The sequence below is a fragment of the Gekko japonicus genome, unplaced genomic scaffold, assembly GCF_001447785.1.
Source record: "Gekko japonicus isolate JY-2015 unplaced genomic scaffold, Gekko_japonicus_V1.1 scaffold1252, whole genome shotgun sequence".
NCBI classification, from domain to species: domain Eukaryota; kingdom Metazoa; phylum Chordata; class Lepidosauria; order Squamata; family Gekkonidae; genus Gekko; species Gekko japonicus.
This window is the reverse complement of record NW_015167576.1, coordinates 546,059-564,029: the sequence shown is the minus strand read 5'-3', so window position 1 is coordinate 564,029 and position 17,971 is coordinate 546,059. Positions and strand designations below refer to the sequence as shown.

Genomic DNA, 17,971 nt, shown 5'->3' with positions numbered 1-17,971 from the left:
GAATGGAAAATGCTAGTTAAAAATATTAACTGTTAAAAGATGAAACTTGTTTTTTGAAAAGTATGAATTCTAAAAGGATTTGTTTGAGTTATTTTAATGTTTGTGCAAATTGACATTAATATTACAAAATAAGTTAGAGAAAGAATTGTGGACGAGACAGGATATAATATATGACTGGCTGAAAATGAAGAAGTTATAGTAAGAATGGAAAATGCTAGTTAAAAATATTAATTGTTAAAATAGGAAGATGAATTTTGGTTTTGGAAAAGTATGAGTTTTAAAAGGAATGTTTGATTTATTTTAATGTTTGTGAAACTGAAAATAAAATGTTTAAAAAAAGAAAGAAAACAGGGTAAAGGGAAAGGACTGAGGACTAAGGTTGTAAGGGTACTGCAAACAGGTAAGAACAACATACGTATCTTTGCACTGGTGACCCACATCTTACCAGAAGGCTGCTGACGGTCCTCCATATCACTTCCCTGGTTGTCTGGCTGCTCTGTCAGCTTCGAGGTTGATTCTGCAATTCAAAGACACACAACTCACTTTTATGGCTTTGCTTTGACAAGGGGTGGCCAAACTGCTTAACTTAAGAGCCACATAGAATAAACAGCAGATGTTTGACAGCCACAAGAGATAAACAAATATTACACACACATCTTTGCTGAAAAATATGCAAATCTCTTTTATATGAACATTAAATGAAACTGCCAAAAATAAAAACAAAAGCAGCAAAAACAGATATTGGGAATGATTTTTTTTTTGTCCAATGACATTTATTTGTTTGCCTGAGAGAAAGAGGTGGAAAGAAAGAGAGGAGGAAAGGAAAGAAAGCAAATAAATGGGAAGGGAAGAAGGAAGGGAGAGGTGGAAAGAAAGCAGCTTTACCTTTAAATGTATTCTCCAACACACACCCCATGCCCCCACACCAGCTGGCTTGGCTTGGCGAAGGGATTTAAAGAGATAAATGCCTTTTCCAAGCCAGTCGGGGGGGGGGGGCCTTCAAGAACAAATTTAAACTTAAGAGTTTATTAATCTGCCCCCCCCTTTCACTTCAAGTCTATCCAGGGAGGGGAACACTGAATGGGGAAGGGAAGACTGATCATGGAGACATGCATCCCCTTCACTTCCCCAGATGCCTTGCCGGGAGCCGCACAATATGTATAAAAGAGCTGCATGTGACTCCCGAGCCGCAGTTTGGCTACCTCTGTTCTAGACCTTGTAATGGCTCCCGTTAGACATTCTATTGCCCACTAGGTGATCTCTGGACACACTGTTTATTGAGGGGGATGTCACCGTTCATGAGGCAGGAGCTTCAAACGGAATGACTGCCACACTGCTCACATCCACTACCCGCATCCTTCTTGTTCCGAGCCACGTCTTCCCATTTATACAAGTGGGAAAGTCATGTACAGTAAGAAATTCCTGCAGTGCTCGGCTACAGGGACTGCATTTACAGGCCATGCTTACAACTCAAGAATTATTCTAGACGCCCCCAGGAAGGCATGAGGGGCTCCCAATGGTCTGCTCCTCTCACATCAGCCTCTGTGTTCAGTGCTAGCTGGGGAATCCAAACAGGTTTCAGGGGCAGCCAGTACAGAGAACAGGGTGAAGGGAAAGGACTGAGGACTAAGGTTACAACTGCAAACAAGGTACCGCAAACAGGTAACAACAACATACATATCTTTGCACTGGTGACCCACATCTTACCAGAAGGCTGCTCCATATCGCTTCCCTGGTTGTCTGGCTGCTCTGTCAGTTTCAAGGTTGATTCTGCAATACAAAGACACACAACTCACTTTTATGGCTTCGCTCACAGAACGTTCACCTCATCCTCAAAAGGCTGGGCTCTTTCTAGACCAGGGGTGGCCAAACTTGCTTAACGTAAGAGCCACATCGAATAAACGTCAGATGTTTGAGAGCCGCAAGAGACATGAACAAATATAACACGTTTTTATTGGAAAATATGCAAATTTGCTTTATATTAACATTAAATGAGAGACTGCCAAAAATAAAAGCAAAAGGGGTGAAAACAGATATTGATAATGATTTCCGCCCCAATGATACTTATTTGTTTGCTAATGATATTTATTTGCCTGAGAGAGAGGTGGAAAGAAAGAGAGAAAAAGAGAGGGGAAAAGGAATAAAGAAAACAAATAAATGGGGAGGGAAGAAGGGAGGGAGAGGTGGAAAGAAGAAGTAGAGAGTGGATTTATTCCCCACCCTTCACCACCCAAGCGGCTTACAAACTCCTTTCACTTCCCCTCCCCACAACAGACACCCTGTGAGGTAGGTGGGGCTGAGTGACAGAAACTGCTCTTTTTTCAAGAACAGCTCTGATCAGAACTACAGCTCGCCCCAGGACATCCAGCACCTGCAAGTGAAGGAGTGGGGAATCAAACCCGGTTCTCCGAGATTAGAACTCAGAATTATTCTAGACGCCCCCAGGAAGGCATGAGGGGCTCCCAATGGTCTGCTCCTCTCACATCAGCCCCTGTATTCAGTGCCAGCTGGGGACTCCAAACAGATTTCAGGGGCAGCCAGTACAGAGAACAGGGTAAAGGGAAAGGGCTGAGGACTAAGGTTGTAAGGGCACTGCAAACAGGTAACAACAACATATGTATCTTTGCACTGGTGACCCACATCTTACCAGAAGGCTGCTGATGGTCCTCCATATCGCTTCCCTGGTTGTCTGCCTGCTCTGTCAGCTTCGAGGTCAATTCTGCAATTCAAAGACACATAACTCACTTTTATGGCTTTGTTCATACGACTTTCACCTCATCCTCAAAAAGCTGGGCTCTTTCTAGACCTTGTAACGGCTCCTGTTAAGACATTTCATGCCCACCGGGTGATCCCTGGACACACTGTTTGTGGAGGGGGACCGTTCATGAGGCAGGAGATTCAAACGGGATGACTGCCACACTGCTCACAACCCCTACCTGTATCTTTCTTGTCCCGAGTCACGTCTTCTCATTTATACAAGTGGAAAGTGATGTACAGTAAGAAATTCCTGCAGTGGTCGGCTACAGGGACTGCATTTACAGGTCATGCTTAGAACTCAGAATTCTTCTGGAAGGCCCCCAGGAAGGCATGAGGGGCTCCTGATGGCTGCCCTCAACTGATGCCGGGGACTTTTTGGTCCTGGCCCCGACCCTGTGGAGCTCTCTGCCAAATGACATCAGGACCCTGCGGGATCACGTGCAATTCCGCAGGGCCCCTAAGGCAGATGTTTCCGCCAGGCTTTTAGCTGAGAACAGCAATGGAAGTTTAAGACTGGCACGCTCCTGTCGTGCGGGACAGTTGTGTGGCTGGTAAAGGGGGGGGCCCTGTTATATCACTACCTGGATCGGTTTTAAATTATTGTATTCAGAGCCTGCTTGCAAAGGGGGCGATTCATGAATTTAATTAAATAATAAATAAATAATACTCCTTTCAGTTCAGCCATTGTATTCAGTGCCAGCTGGGGACTCCAAACAAGTTTCAGGGGCAGCCAGTACAGAAAACAGGGTAAAGTGAAAGGATTAAGTACCTAGGTTCTAAGGTTACTGCAAACAGAATACTAGAATCACAGAGCTGGAAGGGGCCATACAGGCCATTTAGTCCAACCCCCTTCTCAATGCAGGATCAGCCGAGAGCATCCTTGACAGGGGTTTGTCCAGCTGCTGCTGACAGACGGCCAGGGAGGGGAAGCTCACCGCAATCCCCAGGCAGCCCGTTCCACCACTGCACAACTCTTACTGTAAAAAAACTTTTCCCTAATATCCAACCAGTACCTTCCTGCCCTTAATTGAAACCCATTACAGCAAGTCCTCTCCCGCCAACAGGAATAGCTCCCTGCCCTCTTCTAACAGACAGCCCTTCAAATCCTTCAAGACAGCAATCATGACCCCCCCACCTCCTCTTCTCCAGACTATGCCTTCCCAAGAAGTCCCTCGGCCTTTCCTCCTATGGCTTGGTCCCCAGGCCCCCCATCATACTCGTCGCTCTCCTCTGCACCCCCCCCATTCTGCCCACATCCTTTCTTCCGGCACCTGGGAGGAAAGGAAATCGCCAGGGTCTTCCGGCACCTGGGAGGAAAGGAAATCGCCAGGGTCTTCCGGCACCTGGGAGGAAAGGAAATCACCAGGGTCTTCCGGCACCTGGGAGGAAAGGAAATCACCAGGGTCTTCCGGCACCTGGGAGGAAAGGAAATCACCAGGGTCTTCCGGCACCTGGGAGGAAAGGAAATCGCCAGGGTCTTCCGGCACCTGGGAGGAAAGGAAATCGCCAGGGTCTTCCGGCACCTGGGAGGAAAGGAAATCACCAGGGTCTTCCGGCACCTGGGAGGAAAGGAAATCACCAGGGTCTTCCGGCACCTGGGAGGAAAGGAAATCACCAGGGTCTTCCGGCACCTGGGAGGAAAGGAAATCGCCAGGGTCTTCCGGCACCTGGGAGGAAAGGAAATCGCCAGGGTCTTCCGGCACCTGGGAGGAAAGGAAATCACCAGGGTCTTCCGGCACCTGGGAGGAAAGGAAATCACCAGGGTCTTCCGGCACCTGGGAGGAAAGGAAATCACCAGGGTCTTCCGGCACCTGGGAGGAAAGGAAATCGCCAGGGTCTTCCGGCACCTGGGAGGAAAGGAAATCGCCAGGGTCTTCCGGCACCTGGGAGGAAAGGAAATCACCAGGGTCTTCCGGCACCTGGGAGGAAAGGAAATCACCAGGGTCTTCCGGCACCTGGGAGGAAAGGAAATCACCAGGGTCTTCCGGCACCTGGGAGGAAAGGAAATCGCCAGGGTCTTCCGGCACCTGGGAGGAAAGGAAATCGCCAGGGTCTTCCGGCACCTGGGAGGAAAGGAAATCGCCAGGGTCTTCCGGCACCTGGGAGGAAAGGAAATCACCAGGGTCTTCCGGCACCTGGGAGGAAAGGAAATCGCCAGGGTCTTCCGGCACCTGGGAGGAAAGGAAATCGCCAGGGTCCTCAAGCACTTGCTTTTCTCCTTGCCTGTCATCCAAGGTCTCAGTCTCAAAATGCGAAGGCTCATTCAGAGGTAAATCTTCCACTTCTCCAATTTCATCCACCGTTACTAAGGGCTCTGCTTTAAGGTCTGGCTCTCCATCCGCTTCTTTCATGGTCTCCTGAGCAGCAGGGTCTTCTTGCTCAGAGATCTCATCCAAAGTAACAAGTGCCTGTGGATCCTGGGCCACTTCAGAGATGAGTTCTTCCTCATCGTTCACTTCGTCAACGGTGACCAACAACTGGGGATCGGGCATGGCTTCCAGGGGATCTGGCACGGCTTCCAGGGGATCTGGCACGGCTTCCAGGGGATCTGGCACAGCTTCCAGGGGATCTGGCACAGCTTCCAGGGGATCTGGCACAGCTTCCAGGGTTTCTGGCACAGCTTCCAGGGGATCTGGCATGGCTTCTAGATGTTCTGGAACTTGGGCCATCCCCCCTTCGTCCTCTCCAATCTCATCCAACGTAACAAAGGACAGCTCCTGCTCAGCAGCTCCGTGAGCAACAGAGCTCTTGCCCTTCCTTCTCTTGGAGCTGGGCTCATGGGCAGCTTCCTTCCTCTTACCCCTCAGAGGGTTCCTTTTAGGCTGGGAGGGAGTGTCCACTTCATCTGTAACTTCATCCACAGTAACAAACTCATCCAAGTTAAATGGGAAAAGCTCTTCTTCCTACAAAACATTAAACAATTAAGAAAACAGTCTCTCAGTGAACAGGAGCAGCTTTCTGGATGACGACAGTAATGCAGTTTGGAATCAAGAGAGCTCTGGAGAGAAACGATGGCTGTAAGATACAAAGAGGATTCCATCTGTCCGTCTCTTTCCCCCATTCATTGGGGTACCAAGGTAAGCTATTCCCTCCCAGTCACGTGAAGACCCCAAAGGGAGTCTGGGACTACGTGTACAATGCAGGCTGAAGATCAGCAGACCTTAAGGGGCAGCCACCCTGATCTCACACCATGGAGAGATAAAGGCAGGAGCGGAGACAAAACTGCCTTGGGCCTCTAAGAAATTAATCGAGCTGCACCCTGTAGTAACACTTCCATTAACAACAAGACCTAGGCTCACATCTGCATTCTTAGCTAAACGCACACTCCCTCGCTCTCTCTCTCAAATACACATACACACATTCCCCTACACAGGAGAAGTCCTAGAGAGGGGAAAAACCCAAAAATGACAGGAACCACCCTCCCATTGCTTTTTTCCCTATGGAAAAACTGGAAATTAGAGGGAGCAGTGAAACAAACTCTAATGAGACCCTCCGCCCGTTTTCCGGAATGAGTGAAATACTTAAAAAAAAAAGTCTATGGTCACTCCAAATGTGTGGTATGAAAATGTTCACGCAGGACTGCCTGCAACATTACTGAACAGCGATCATCCCTTGAAATCAAGAGAGCACACCCGTTCACTCACCAAGATGCCTCCCTCTTCCTCCAAGCCCGCAACAAAGGAATCTTACGTCTATCGTTCAAGTCCTACAGCTGCAGCCATAATCCACCTCCAAAACACAATTCTGATCTGCTCCAAACCCTGAATGTTGGCGTAGCACCTCAAGTCTTTGTCTGCCTTCTCACCCCACCCCACCCCGGATTTGCAATCTTGGATTCCTGGATGGCCAGAGGACTGGCGCCCCTGAACGTTTGTACTGCTGCTCGGAGATGCAGCAACAAGCCTCTCCTTCTGCTCTACTCCTTTGTAGCCCCACGCTCCCTTCTTGAGTGATATAAGCTGCACAGAGTACATATGAAGCGCTGAAGTCTTTGCATCTTAACAGGGGCGTCCTAGCTGAATGCCTGATAGCACCGCAACCACTTAAGCTTGTGGGGCGTTCTCAGGAAAGCTCGCTCTTATTTCACCGTTTTCCAGGTCTCGGTGCTTCTTTAACATCTGATTAGGAGCCCTGTCGCTCTGATTATCATGCAACCATGCTGGGAGCAAAAATTAAGCCAGCAACGCCTTCCAAAAAGGAATGATGGGGTGGAAGGAAGGATTCATCATGATGGTCATTACTGCCCACAGTGAATCTGGACCAAACCGAAAAAAACAATCTCACTCACACAGGCATACATCTAGGACACCGGTGTCTTCCCGATCACACCCTGTTCTACTAGGTACTTCCAGACCACAAATACTGTATTCCTCCCCACACATCTAATCCACATCAGAGGGAACACAAACTACCTGCTCCTTGTAAGAGTAAAGGAAGCTCTGTTCTCTGTCCTAGAATGCCTTGAAAAAGAAACCTTCTAAGAGCTGTAAGTTGAAAGTTGCAGGGCTATCTACTTAGTTGCTTCCTTACCTCTTTTGGGCTTGTGCCATTGTTAGAACTTCTAGTATTTCTCCCAGCAAAAACCTGAAAAAGCAGAAAAAGCAAAAACAAACAAACATGAGTCAAACAATTGTCTTCCAAGAGCTCCAAGACATAATTTTTGCCTTTAAACTGAGATGACACTGATCACATTGCTAAGCAAGTTGAAACCATGCCAACCGCTGCTTAGATCCGGGAACTCCGTCCACCAGCTACACTGCACACACCATTTCTTCTCCGCGTGGCCAGTTAGTGCAGCGGGGCATTTTAGGATTCAGCACTGGAAGGATCACCTCACAACGAGGAGACAGAACACAAACATGACTTGCCTATTCAACCCATCCAGCTACCTGTACAAGATGCTTCAGAAGTCTGCCATGGAAAACCGTCTCTAATGCATTCCCCTGGTGCCAGTGTGGTTTGCTAAGTGAAACATTGTACAGGAAGGGGGAAAGGGACAGGGAAACAGGCTATCGACCACAGCTCTGCTTCACAGTCTGGAAGAAGCGCCAGCATTAGTTATCAGCCAGTCAAGAGCCAGTGCTTTCGCTCTCCTCACCTTTTCTTTGCTGCTCTCACGCTTCGTGGCGGATGATCTAGCCTCTTGCTCTTGGGTCTGCTTTGAGCTACCCTTAGTTTCCACTTGGGAGTCCTTGTCTTGCTGTGATGAGCTCTTCCCACTGCCTACCTTAACAACAAGAGAACTCAGGCTAAGTGAAACATTGTACAGGAAGGGGGAAAGGGACTAGGCACAGGCTATCGACCACAGCTCTGCTTCACAGTCTGGAAGAAGCGCCAGCATTAGTTATCAGCCAGTCATGAGCCTCTTGCTCTTGGGTCTGCTTTGAGCTACCCTTAGTTTCCACTTGGGAGTCCTGTTCTTGCTGTGATGAGCTCTTCCTCAGTTTAGATTTGCTATCTGGCAGGTTTGACCTGCTGTTCGTCGGTCTCTGGTGACTCGCTTCTTTTGGCACGGGTTTCTTCTCGGCAACTGTGCTGCTCCTGGTTCCTGGCCTTACGGAGGGCTTCTGCTCCTCCTTCCTTCGTGTCACAGTTCTTTTCTTTGATATATTTGGAACAGACATCAAAGCCTTTAAGATGGTTTTACTGACGGAGGTAGCTTCTGCACTGGGTGCCAATTCCGTAGCAAACACTTCAGCTTTACTAGATTCCGCGGGCCGGTCTTGTCCCGTTTCCTTTCTCGGCTGTGACTTGGGCAAACTTTGCTCACGACTTCTGTTATCTGCCTTCTTTCCAAGCTTCTCCTCCTGGGTTGACCTGTCCGTTGATATCAACACTTCAGGCTGCTTCTCTGAGGCTGCCTCCACCTTGCCCGTCTGTAGTTCCGGCTTCCCCTTGGCAGGTTCCGTAGTCTCAAGCACAGTCGTCTCAGGTTCCACCTCCATGCTGCCTTCCACTGCAGACGAGGGAGTCTCAGGCTCCTTCTCTGCCCCCGCCCCCACCTCAGAGGCAGACCTTTCAGGGAGGTTTCTCGATGTGTCGGTATGATCTGTTCCTGGAGGTACCAGCTTGGTGTTTGATTGGAGGTCTTCCCCTGACAGTTCCTCCACTGGAGCTTCTGCAGAGCCCGGGAGTACTGTCTCACAGATGGCAGGAGCTGTCTCTGCTCCTTGCTCTGTCTTGGCAGGATCCGCGCCTATCCCTCCTGTTTTGGCTGTGCCCTTCAACTCTTCTGAGAGCTCACCAGCAGGGTCCGCTAATTCTTGATCTTTGTCCCTTGCTGTGGAGGTCGATGCACTTCCCAGCAATTCAGCATCAGCCTTATCTGGAACCTTTTCTTCCTTTCCGAGGCTGGACGACGAAGCAGAGACTTGTTCAGCTTTTACTTCAGACGGACTGAAGTCAACTGGTTTGGTAGTCAATGCTGCCAACTTGCCCTCCGAAGTTACAGTCTTTGATGGCTTTGACGGAGCTTCACATTCCATCTTCTCCGAAGGTTCATTCTTCACTTCTGCCGTTGCAACCTTCAACTTAGAACTGGGCTCCTCCTTGGCCTCAGTGGGCTTTGCTGAAGGAACGGAAGCCGCGTGCACCAATCCTGATCCTTCGGGATTTTTTTTCAAGTCAGGGCTAAACGTATTTAAAAAAACAGAAGAAATCAAGCTATGTTGAGAACTCCACAGTAATACATAACCTCTTGATGCCAATGGTTGGGATTTCCTGATGCATTAGAGCACAGCATTGGGAAATCTAACCTATCAGCTAAATGAATTTTAACATGGGGCCAAACGCCAATTTACATACCTGACTAAGCCACTTCAGCATGATTTCAGCACATGATTTGAGATATGATTTCTTTGAAGGCGATGCTCTATAATAAGTATGTGTGCCCTATGGACCCTGGAGCTGCCAGGCTGTTCTTAAACGTACGACTGTAAGAAGCCGCACTGCACATACACACAGAGAAAGAGCCACCTTCCTCTAGTCCCTGCCTTGGAAACAGGGGCACTTAATAGGCTGCTTCCCATATACCTGAAATGAACCAGGGGTACAACCACAGGAAGCGGAAATATCCATACAGACACACGCACTAGCAGAGCCTTTGTTCCCAAAAGTGAGTGTTTTCCAGCCTTCAGACAGCTCCCAAGGCAGTATCAGTCAAGTACTACAGTACTTCAAGAAGTTCCACTTACAGGCAAGAAGGTGATTAAGAATGTAAAAGCAGGTTTTAAAAAAATCAAATAGAGGGTCCCTCTAGTCCAAGATCCTGTTTCCAAACAGTGGCTATAAGCAGGCTGTGAAGGGAATAACCCTCCACAATCATCTACGGAAGATGGTAAAGTCTTTCAAAGCTGGAAATGCAATCCCCAGCCCAAGTAAGGATGCTGAGATGTCAATATTTCCAAGACAGTAGAAACTCGACAATACACAAGAATTGCACAAGTATGAAAGTGACAAGTGCTTGTTTTGCTGGCAACAGTCCTGCCCACAATTAAAGCAGCTGTCTAAGATGTTTTTTAAAAAGTGGGTCGGAGGCATACGAGTGTTAAAGTCTCTGCCTGTCTTCGTTCAATGAACAATGAGACTGGTTGGCCATGTCTTCTCACTGCAATGTCCAGCTAAAGCAAGAAAACATGCAGAAGGGTGATGGTCTCTTAGTCGAAGATAAAACGGTCTGAATTCCACAACCAGCAAGGGAGATGAATGTAATTAACGCATAACACGAAACTAGAGGACAACAGTTTGGCCTCCACTTTAATGAACCAGAGTGACCACACTCTGAAACGCTTGCACAGTTCACTAAACTGAACCAAATAATTAAAATCTCTTCATTTTGAAGCAAAAATAAAAGCACTTAGCATCTTCTGACTGCAATACTGATAATACAGTTACAAAACTCAAGGAGAATGAAGCTCCTCCCCTCCTTCCTCCGGAAAGAATGCTGTATAGGATTTAGCACATCTCGGTACTGACAGCCATACAAGGAACTGGAATCCAAGGGTCAAGATCACAATATTCTTGACTACAATCAGTTGTCAATCTGTATGCATTCTCTTTGAGACGCACAACACAGGGGCCTCTTTTCGGGCAGATGTGAACAGGCAAGTCCCCAAATTTAGCCCTATCTATAAATGGTGGGGCTTGACCAGGACGGCCCAGGCTAGCTGCTCTCATCAGGTCTCAGAAGCTAAGAAATCAGCCCTGATCAGTCCTTGGATGGGAGACCGCACCAAGGGAGTCCAGGGCCGCTACCCAGAGGCAGCCAATGGCAAACCACCTCTGAGCATCTCTTGCCTTGAAAACCCTACGGGGTGGCTGTTAAGTCAGGTGCAACTTGACGGCCCTTTCCACCGCCACAAAGAGCGGACGATGGTCAGAGATTATTCTGTGTGCCCTAGCAAACTGAAGAGCCTGGCTTTCCAGGAGGGAAGATGGTAAGTGATCCAACATGAACAGGAAATGCTCTTCAAGGTGACACAGTGCATGAGTTGAGAAATGCCTTCTGACCAGCAGATGCAATACACACACTGAACTCAACTGATCCAGGTGGGTAGCATGTTGGTCTGAAGCAGCAGAACAAAGTTTGAGTCCAGTGGGACCTTTAAGACCAACAAAGTTTTATTCAGAGTGCAAGCTTTCGTGTGCCAGTCCATTTATGTAGGTACAGGGTTAGCAGTAAGTTTATTTTATTTTATTTTATATTTAGTTAATTACTCTCAGCGTCCCACAGTTAAGAAGGGTACATCTGCCCATTGATCTCCAATTGTGAAATATTTATTTCCTTCGCTATGTGCCCCCCCCCCGGGAATTAAACCCAAACAAACGGTCCCCATATAAACTAAGCTTGCTATTCCTCTGTTTGGTCACTGAATCTGTTAACCATCTTCATTACGCAATATGCTAATTTGCCGCTCACCTTCTACCTATATGTATGGACTGGTAATTTCCATTTCATTGTATCGGAAGAAGTGCGCATGTACGTGAAAGCTTACGCCTTCAATAAAACTCTGTTGGTTTTAACGGTGCCACTGGACTCCAACTTTGTTCTGAATTCAACCGAGAATCCCAGGACCCGGGATGACAAGACAAGGTGGTCTGAGTTCTCCAGAAACCCAAAGTCATCTCATCAGGTAAATCCAGGATTCAAGACTGTGGATGAAATACAGCTCAGAGAGAGTGAACTATGCAGGGCCAATGATCGTGATGCCAAAATCAAGAGGTTGTAGAGAAGAGGAAAGAGCAAGTTCTCATAAGACACGAAGGAACGGCCACAGGGCCACGCATGGAAGCATCTGTCCACAGCACTCAAGGCAAAGTTCATTTCTGCACTCGTGGCACAGGGAGACGTGGCCGCCTGACTTGTGCTTCAGACTACCAGGGAACCAGGCAGAGACATCATGGACAGCAAACCAAGGCCATGTCTCGTGTGTGTGTGTGTGGAGGGGAAAGGGGCACAAACAGCCAGGCTCCAATTCTTCTGCACTTGAACAAGTCCTCAGTCGTTTTAAGTCGTTCCGGGGGGAAAAGAAGATTGCTGGAAACAGATGATCACCAGCCTAAGAAGGAGATGACCACGGATATTCAGGGAAGCCGCTCCATCCCTCATCCAGAAGAGAGGATCAGGTTTAAGTAACTTGTTCACACTAGCTAATCATCAGGTCTCCTACGATTTTGGCAAGCATTTCTGATCAGCCACGAAAAGAAGAATATAGTGGGCCATTCAATACTCAGTACAGTAAGGCTAGAGAGGAATGGCACAAGTAGTGAAGGGAACAGACCCCAAAAGCTACCTTCTTTTTGCATTCTCGTAACTTAAACGTTTTCTTCCAGGAATAAGAGCTCCTATACCACAGAGAGAAGCTCATGTCATAACAGAATGCAAGGCTCAAATTGAAGGATTAAGAGAATTTGCAAAGACACGATTTAAAAGAAACTGCTCTCATTTATTACCGCTCTATTAAGAAGCAGAGTAGCTTATTCACAAGTTCAGAAAATATGCATACAGGAGTTGCTAAAAACTCTCCTTTCTAGCTTATGTAAATATCTTTTTCAAAGACACAACTGGTTAACATTGAATGCCTGGTGTTGTAGTACATGTACCACGCTGCATTCATGAGAGGAGAAATTTTTGTGTTTCTTTTGCAAGAGTGTATTGTCAAATTTCAGCAGGCTGATTCTGTGGGGAAAAAATCAGTACTCTGCAAAAATAACATTTGAACAGTTATACATATAATGCTAAAAATGTTTAACATACCCCACAGTTGCAGCCTGTGTGCTCCTGAAGACAGACGGCTGAATGAAACAACTCCAGAAAGTATTGATAACACTGATTCTAAGGGGAATGCATTCATACAATTGCCATTTCTTACACGAGAGTGATATACGAGGCAGCAACTGGGGGGGGGGGGACCACCCCCAACTGACTGACCGTCAGGCTTCCGTGCTGGAACGTCCCAGGAAGCCTCTCTGGGTCCCTTTCCTCATCGAGGTTTCCTTTCAGGTGAGCTGCAGTCACCTTTTCTGTCAGCCCCGCAGCTCCTGTTGAGGCCCCATTTGTCAGCCAGGAAGGTCTTTTACGGACCTCCTCTGCAGCTGGGAGGTGGTCAACCCAGCCACGGCAGTGCCCCACCCCCTCTGGCCTAGCTGTGCTAACCAACCACACTGCGGAGTCACCAATCAGCCCCGCCCCCAGCATTCCGGCGAAGCCGTAACGCTCAGTGTGGAGGGTGCTTTACATGGAACAACTGCACAGGAGGCACTGGTTGGCTGGAAGACGTTTCAGTACATCTGCAGGCTACACAGCTTGGTGAGCATCGAGAGAAACGAGATCTGCGCTGCAAACGGCATTTTGAGAACAAAAATATTTATTTCTCAACCAAAGGGTTGGACCCTGCAAATCCATTCTGTTAGTGGCACAGCCTTCCCCAGCAGAACACGCCTCCCCTGCTGGAGGAAGACACCCTAAGCTGATGAAGGCTGCACACTAACAGAACTGTCTCAAAGGCTCTAAAGCACGTTTTATTTTAGTAGAGAAGGGATGAATAAGGCATTTCCAAATAACAGTCATTTAAATGCTGTGCAATTTTGACTTAACTTGCCGATACCCGCCAGTGTGCATGAGCGAGAGAGACCCCTTGATAGACTTGAAAGTGTTATTTCTGTTTACAGGAGTTTGCTCTGTTACACGCAAGCAACCAGGCAGCCACAGCCAAGCTCTGGACTCAGCCATGGGCCACCTGGAAGTCTGCCTGAAAACTGCGTCACAGAAGAAAAGATCTGAAAAAGGCACCGATCCCGTGCTTGAGAAGATGTTGAAAACACTGACCACTTGAAAGAACCTCCCGGAAATGAATAATGCAATGCTCGGCAGCAGCATTCTGAGTGACTCCAGTGCACATACACACACGCTCACAAAGCTGCCATACTGAGTCAAGCCACTGGCCCATCCATCTCTGGACCTTCAACTCTGACTGGCAGGAGCTCCCCAGGGTCTCAGGGAGAGTCGGACCTACTGGCCGGTCCTTTCGACTGGCAATGCCAGGGACTGAACCTGGGAAGAGCACCACACCAAGCAGATGCTCTGCCACTGGGCCATGGCATCACCCCCCGGTGCCACTTCTTGGTGCTCATTTGAACCAGACACTTCAATGATTGAGGCCCACATCCCGCTGAAGGAAACGGCAACAGTTCTAGCGATGGTTACAGCTGGACTTCATACACACACACACCCCTTTCGACAAACAACCAATTACAGCATGACAAGTCCAATACAGGACCCATGGAAGAGGAGAAAACAGAAAGTGTAAGTTGTTCATCCCCACTGTAAAGAGAGCAGCGTGCAGTACCTAACAGCAAAAGCGGCGGGGATTAACCACATACTTTGATCATGGATTTCAATCCCCCCCACACACATGCACACATACACACGTATCTCCTACCTTTAGACATTAAGAAATCATACCTCTCTTTGCTTGGCTCTTGTTTTCTCACCTCCTTTCTTGTGACTTCAACCTGTAACAAAACATCCGCGCTTTAAAGCAGTTCACGAGAAACAACATTAAAAATGCTCCTGATGCAAATATAAGGCTATAAATCAAGGGACACGCAAGATATACAAGTTGCAATTTCATGACCAAAGGGTTGCCTTTTCACCCTGCCTCAACCCTCCCTCCCCTATGAAGCCCATATGATGGGGGGAGGGTGGATGGCTCCACACCAGCACCCCCACCTCCACCCCTAACCCCTGCTTGGCCTCTTTCCCCTGCAACCCTCTGGACACTGGCTCATCCTAACCACTGGGTGACCACGGGCCAGTCACTCCCTCTCAGCCTGACCTACCTCACAGGGTGGAGGTTATGAGAATAAATGGAGGATAATAAAATTAATATAAGCCACTTTGGGGCCCTCTGCTGCAGAAAAGAGCAGGGTATAAATAATGCTGACTTTTTTTAAAAAAATCCACATTCTGGGACAATGTTCAAAACTGGACATATATGTATCTATCTCCGTGTTTCAGCAACATTTCCCATTTTCCGAACCCAAACTCTTTGTGCAAGACAACAGAATACGGAAGAGGAGGAGGAATAAAAGGTGGGCACTCAATGAAATTAATGAGCAGTAAGTTTAGAACGCATAAAAGGAAGTCCTTCTTCACCCATAGAGTAATTAACATGTGGAATTCACTGCCCCAGGAAGTGGTGGCAGCTACAAGCATAGGCAGCCTCAAGAGGGGATTTGGAGAAACATATGGAGCAGAAGGCTATTAGCCACAAGGTGTAGATGAAACACTCTGTCTGAGGCAGTGATGCTCTGGATTCTTAGTGCTTGGGGGGCAACAGTGGGAGGGCTTCTGGAGTTCTGCCCCCCCGGTGGACCTTCTGATGGCACCTGGGTTTTGGCCGCTGTGTGACACAAAGCGTTGGACTGGATGGGCCACTGGCCTGATCCAACATGGCTTCTCTCACGTTCTTATGTCTGGGGCAGTGATGCTCTGTACTCTTGGTGCTTGGGGCCAACAGTGGGCAGACTTCTGAAGTTCGTGCCTTGCTGGTATACCTCCTGGTGGCATCTGGGTTTTGGCCACTGTGTAACGTAGAGCGTTGGACTGGATGGGCCACTTGGTCGATCCAACATGGCTTCTCTTATGTTCTTACGAAAAGGATGGGATGGCACAAGGCAACCCTTTTATCATGAAATTAGTCCTGGAAATATCCCTGAACACGGATGCCACAAGTCATACTTGACAGAATTCCAATCCCTAGTCAGTTCTTGTCACTGAGCCCGGACTGGGCTGCAAACCCCTAAGCAGAAAAGCAGTTACGAAAACAGCGACAAAAGCAGTGGAGACAAGGGCTAGAGAAAATAAGGAACATAAATATCCACAGTTCAGGCTGTGTTTCAGATGCCTGCCCTGACTGTGAAGCAAAAAGGTACCAAAGAAAGTTCACTTACTGGCAAAGGTTCAATCTTTGGTGATCGTGAGAACGTCAGCTGTGACTCCCCCAGTCTGTAAGGGTATCTTTTCAAAAAGCGACACATGGATGCAGCTGACTCTGCACTATCCAACTGAAGAATTGCCTGGAAAGTTTTGTTTTTAAAAAATGCACACAGTTAGACTGGAAATATCAATTTGCACAGATAATTTAATTTATATGGGCCCACCACCAGTGTTCCCTCTAAGCTGAGTTAGTGTGAGCTAGCTCACAGTTTTTTAGCCTCTGGCTCACACATTGTTTGTCGTCGCTCAGGAAGGAGGGCTCCAGAGCAAACTAATGTATGCAGCAGCCAAATCACTTGCTCACAACTTTGATGCCAGTAGCTCACCAAGTAGAACTTTTGCTCACAAGACTCCAGAGCTTAGAGGGAACATTGCCCACCACCAAGAAGTTTCAGTGGGTAGCCATGTGGGTCTGCAGTAGAACAGCTAGTTTTGAGTCTAGTGGCACCATAGAGGCCAACAAGATTTTCGGGAGCTGTGCTGTCTCAGCTGGTTGCCACGGAGACTATACACTAGAAGCTATAAATGCAGTCTGGAATCAGGGTAAACAACAGAGCCAAATGTCAGATAGCAGGGAAGTCAATCCAAAGGTTGCAGGATTCAGGAATGAGGAGCGGTTGCTACACACACAGAGAAGCACGTCTGAGTATGCAGAGTTGATGCCACGCTGAAGCAGGTGCACTGAGTGTTTATGAGCAGGTCCTCCCTTCCCTGGGAGTTGACTCTGCCAAGGCTTGCAGCTCCTCCCGTTGCCTTTGCAGGAGCTGCAGTCTGGCACTCCTTCTTCGCTCCTGCATAGTCAGCCTCCGGCGTGCCCTACGTCTGGGGCACTCAGGAGAACTAGGTGGGGAGTCTGGCCTCGGGGTGTCTGCAACCGGGGGTGCTGGGCCAGGCTCAGGATCCATCTCTCCTTCTGGCTGCACCTCCTGTGCAGCTGCTGGGGACTCCTCCTCCTCAGGTACTGTTGAGGGTTCTTCTTCTGGGCTGACTCCAGAGGAGGCTGGGCTGCTCCCGGCCTCTTCCTCATTTGAGGAGTACTCAGCCTCAGCAGAGCCAGTACCCACGGCAGGAGCTTTGACTCTTGAAAGCTTGTACCCCGAAAATCTTGTTGGTCCCTAAGGTGCTGCCAGACTCAAATCTAGTTGCACCACACAATAACAAATGCTTCCTACAAGTAAGACATAAATAAAAAATTCTGCCGTTGTGAGCTCACAATTTTTTCCATCAAGCTGCCCCCCCTCCCCGGTGGGTGGTGTAATGCTACATGATCACAGAAGGCGAGAGCAACAGCCTAAGTACAGGTTATTCACATCATGGATGTCCTGGAGAGGCTACATTAGGATCCTTCTGAGAGAGAAGAGTTTTCTGTTCACCTTTCTCTTATTGCTTATCACCATGTAGTGATCCACTCGTCCAAATCGAAGCCCGACACACAGTATTTCGAGTTCAGAGTACCCTCTGTCGGGCAAGTTGCCAAGATGCACAAACTGTGAGTGTAGAGATTCCACGTTCACCTAATGAACAAAAATGCACATATGCTAGTCAGCAACCCCAAGGGCTAGACGTTTTTGCAGAGGATTGAACAGCCCACCCTCTGGGAGGGCTTTTCACATCAGCTGAAGCCCTCTGATTATGATCCACCCCTCAGCCACTTGTACCTTTTCTTTGGTGGAAGCACATGAAACCCCTTTGCTCCCTTATAGCTCTGCAACTCTA

At 48.2% G+C, this 17,971-nt stretch overlaps 1 protein-coding gene and 1 long non-coding RNA gene across 2 annotated transcripts in view; both read right to left on the bottom strand.

The window, feature by feature from the left end:
- Window positions 1-445: 445 nt before the first annotated feature.
- On the bottom strand, window positions 446-2,720 carry LOC107112677. The gene is made up of 3 exons (XR_001482593.1): window positions 2,648-2,720; window positions 1,708-1,770; window positions 446-517 (listed from the first exon to the last, which is right to left on the bottom strand). It is a non-coding gene; the product is annotated as an uncharacterized LOC107112677 (long non-coding RNA).
- A 1,248-nt stretch (window positions 2,721-3,968) lies between these two features.
- ZNF638 (zinc finger protein 638) overlaps window positions 3,969-17,971 on the bottom strand; it is a 77,728-nt gene continuing 63,725 nt past the window's right edge. The window contains exons 16-22 of the mRNA XM_015413869.1: window positions 17,629-17,769; window positions 16,210-16,335; window positions 14,720-14,769; window positions 8,196-9,387; window positions 7,856-8,005; window positions 7,288-7,341; window positions 3,969-5,660 (exon numbers count right to left, since the gene is read on the bottom strand). Coding sequence (XP_015269355.1) covers window positions 3,969-5,660; window positions 7,288-7,341; window positions 7,856-8,005; window positions 8,196-9,387; window positions 14,720-14,769; window positions 16,210-16,335; window positions 17,629-17,769 — 3,405 coding nt within the window. The remainder of the gene's footprint in view (window positions 5,661-7,287; window positions 7,342-7,855; window positions 8,006-8,195; window positions 9,388-14,719; window positions 14,770-16,209; window positions 16,336-17,628; window positions 17,770-17,971) is intronic.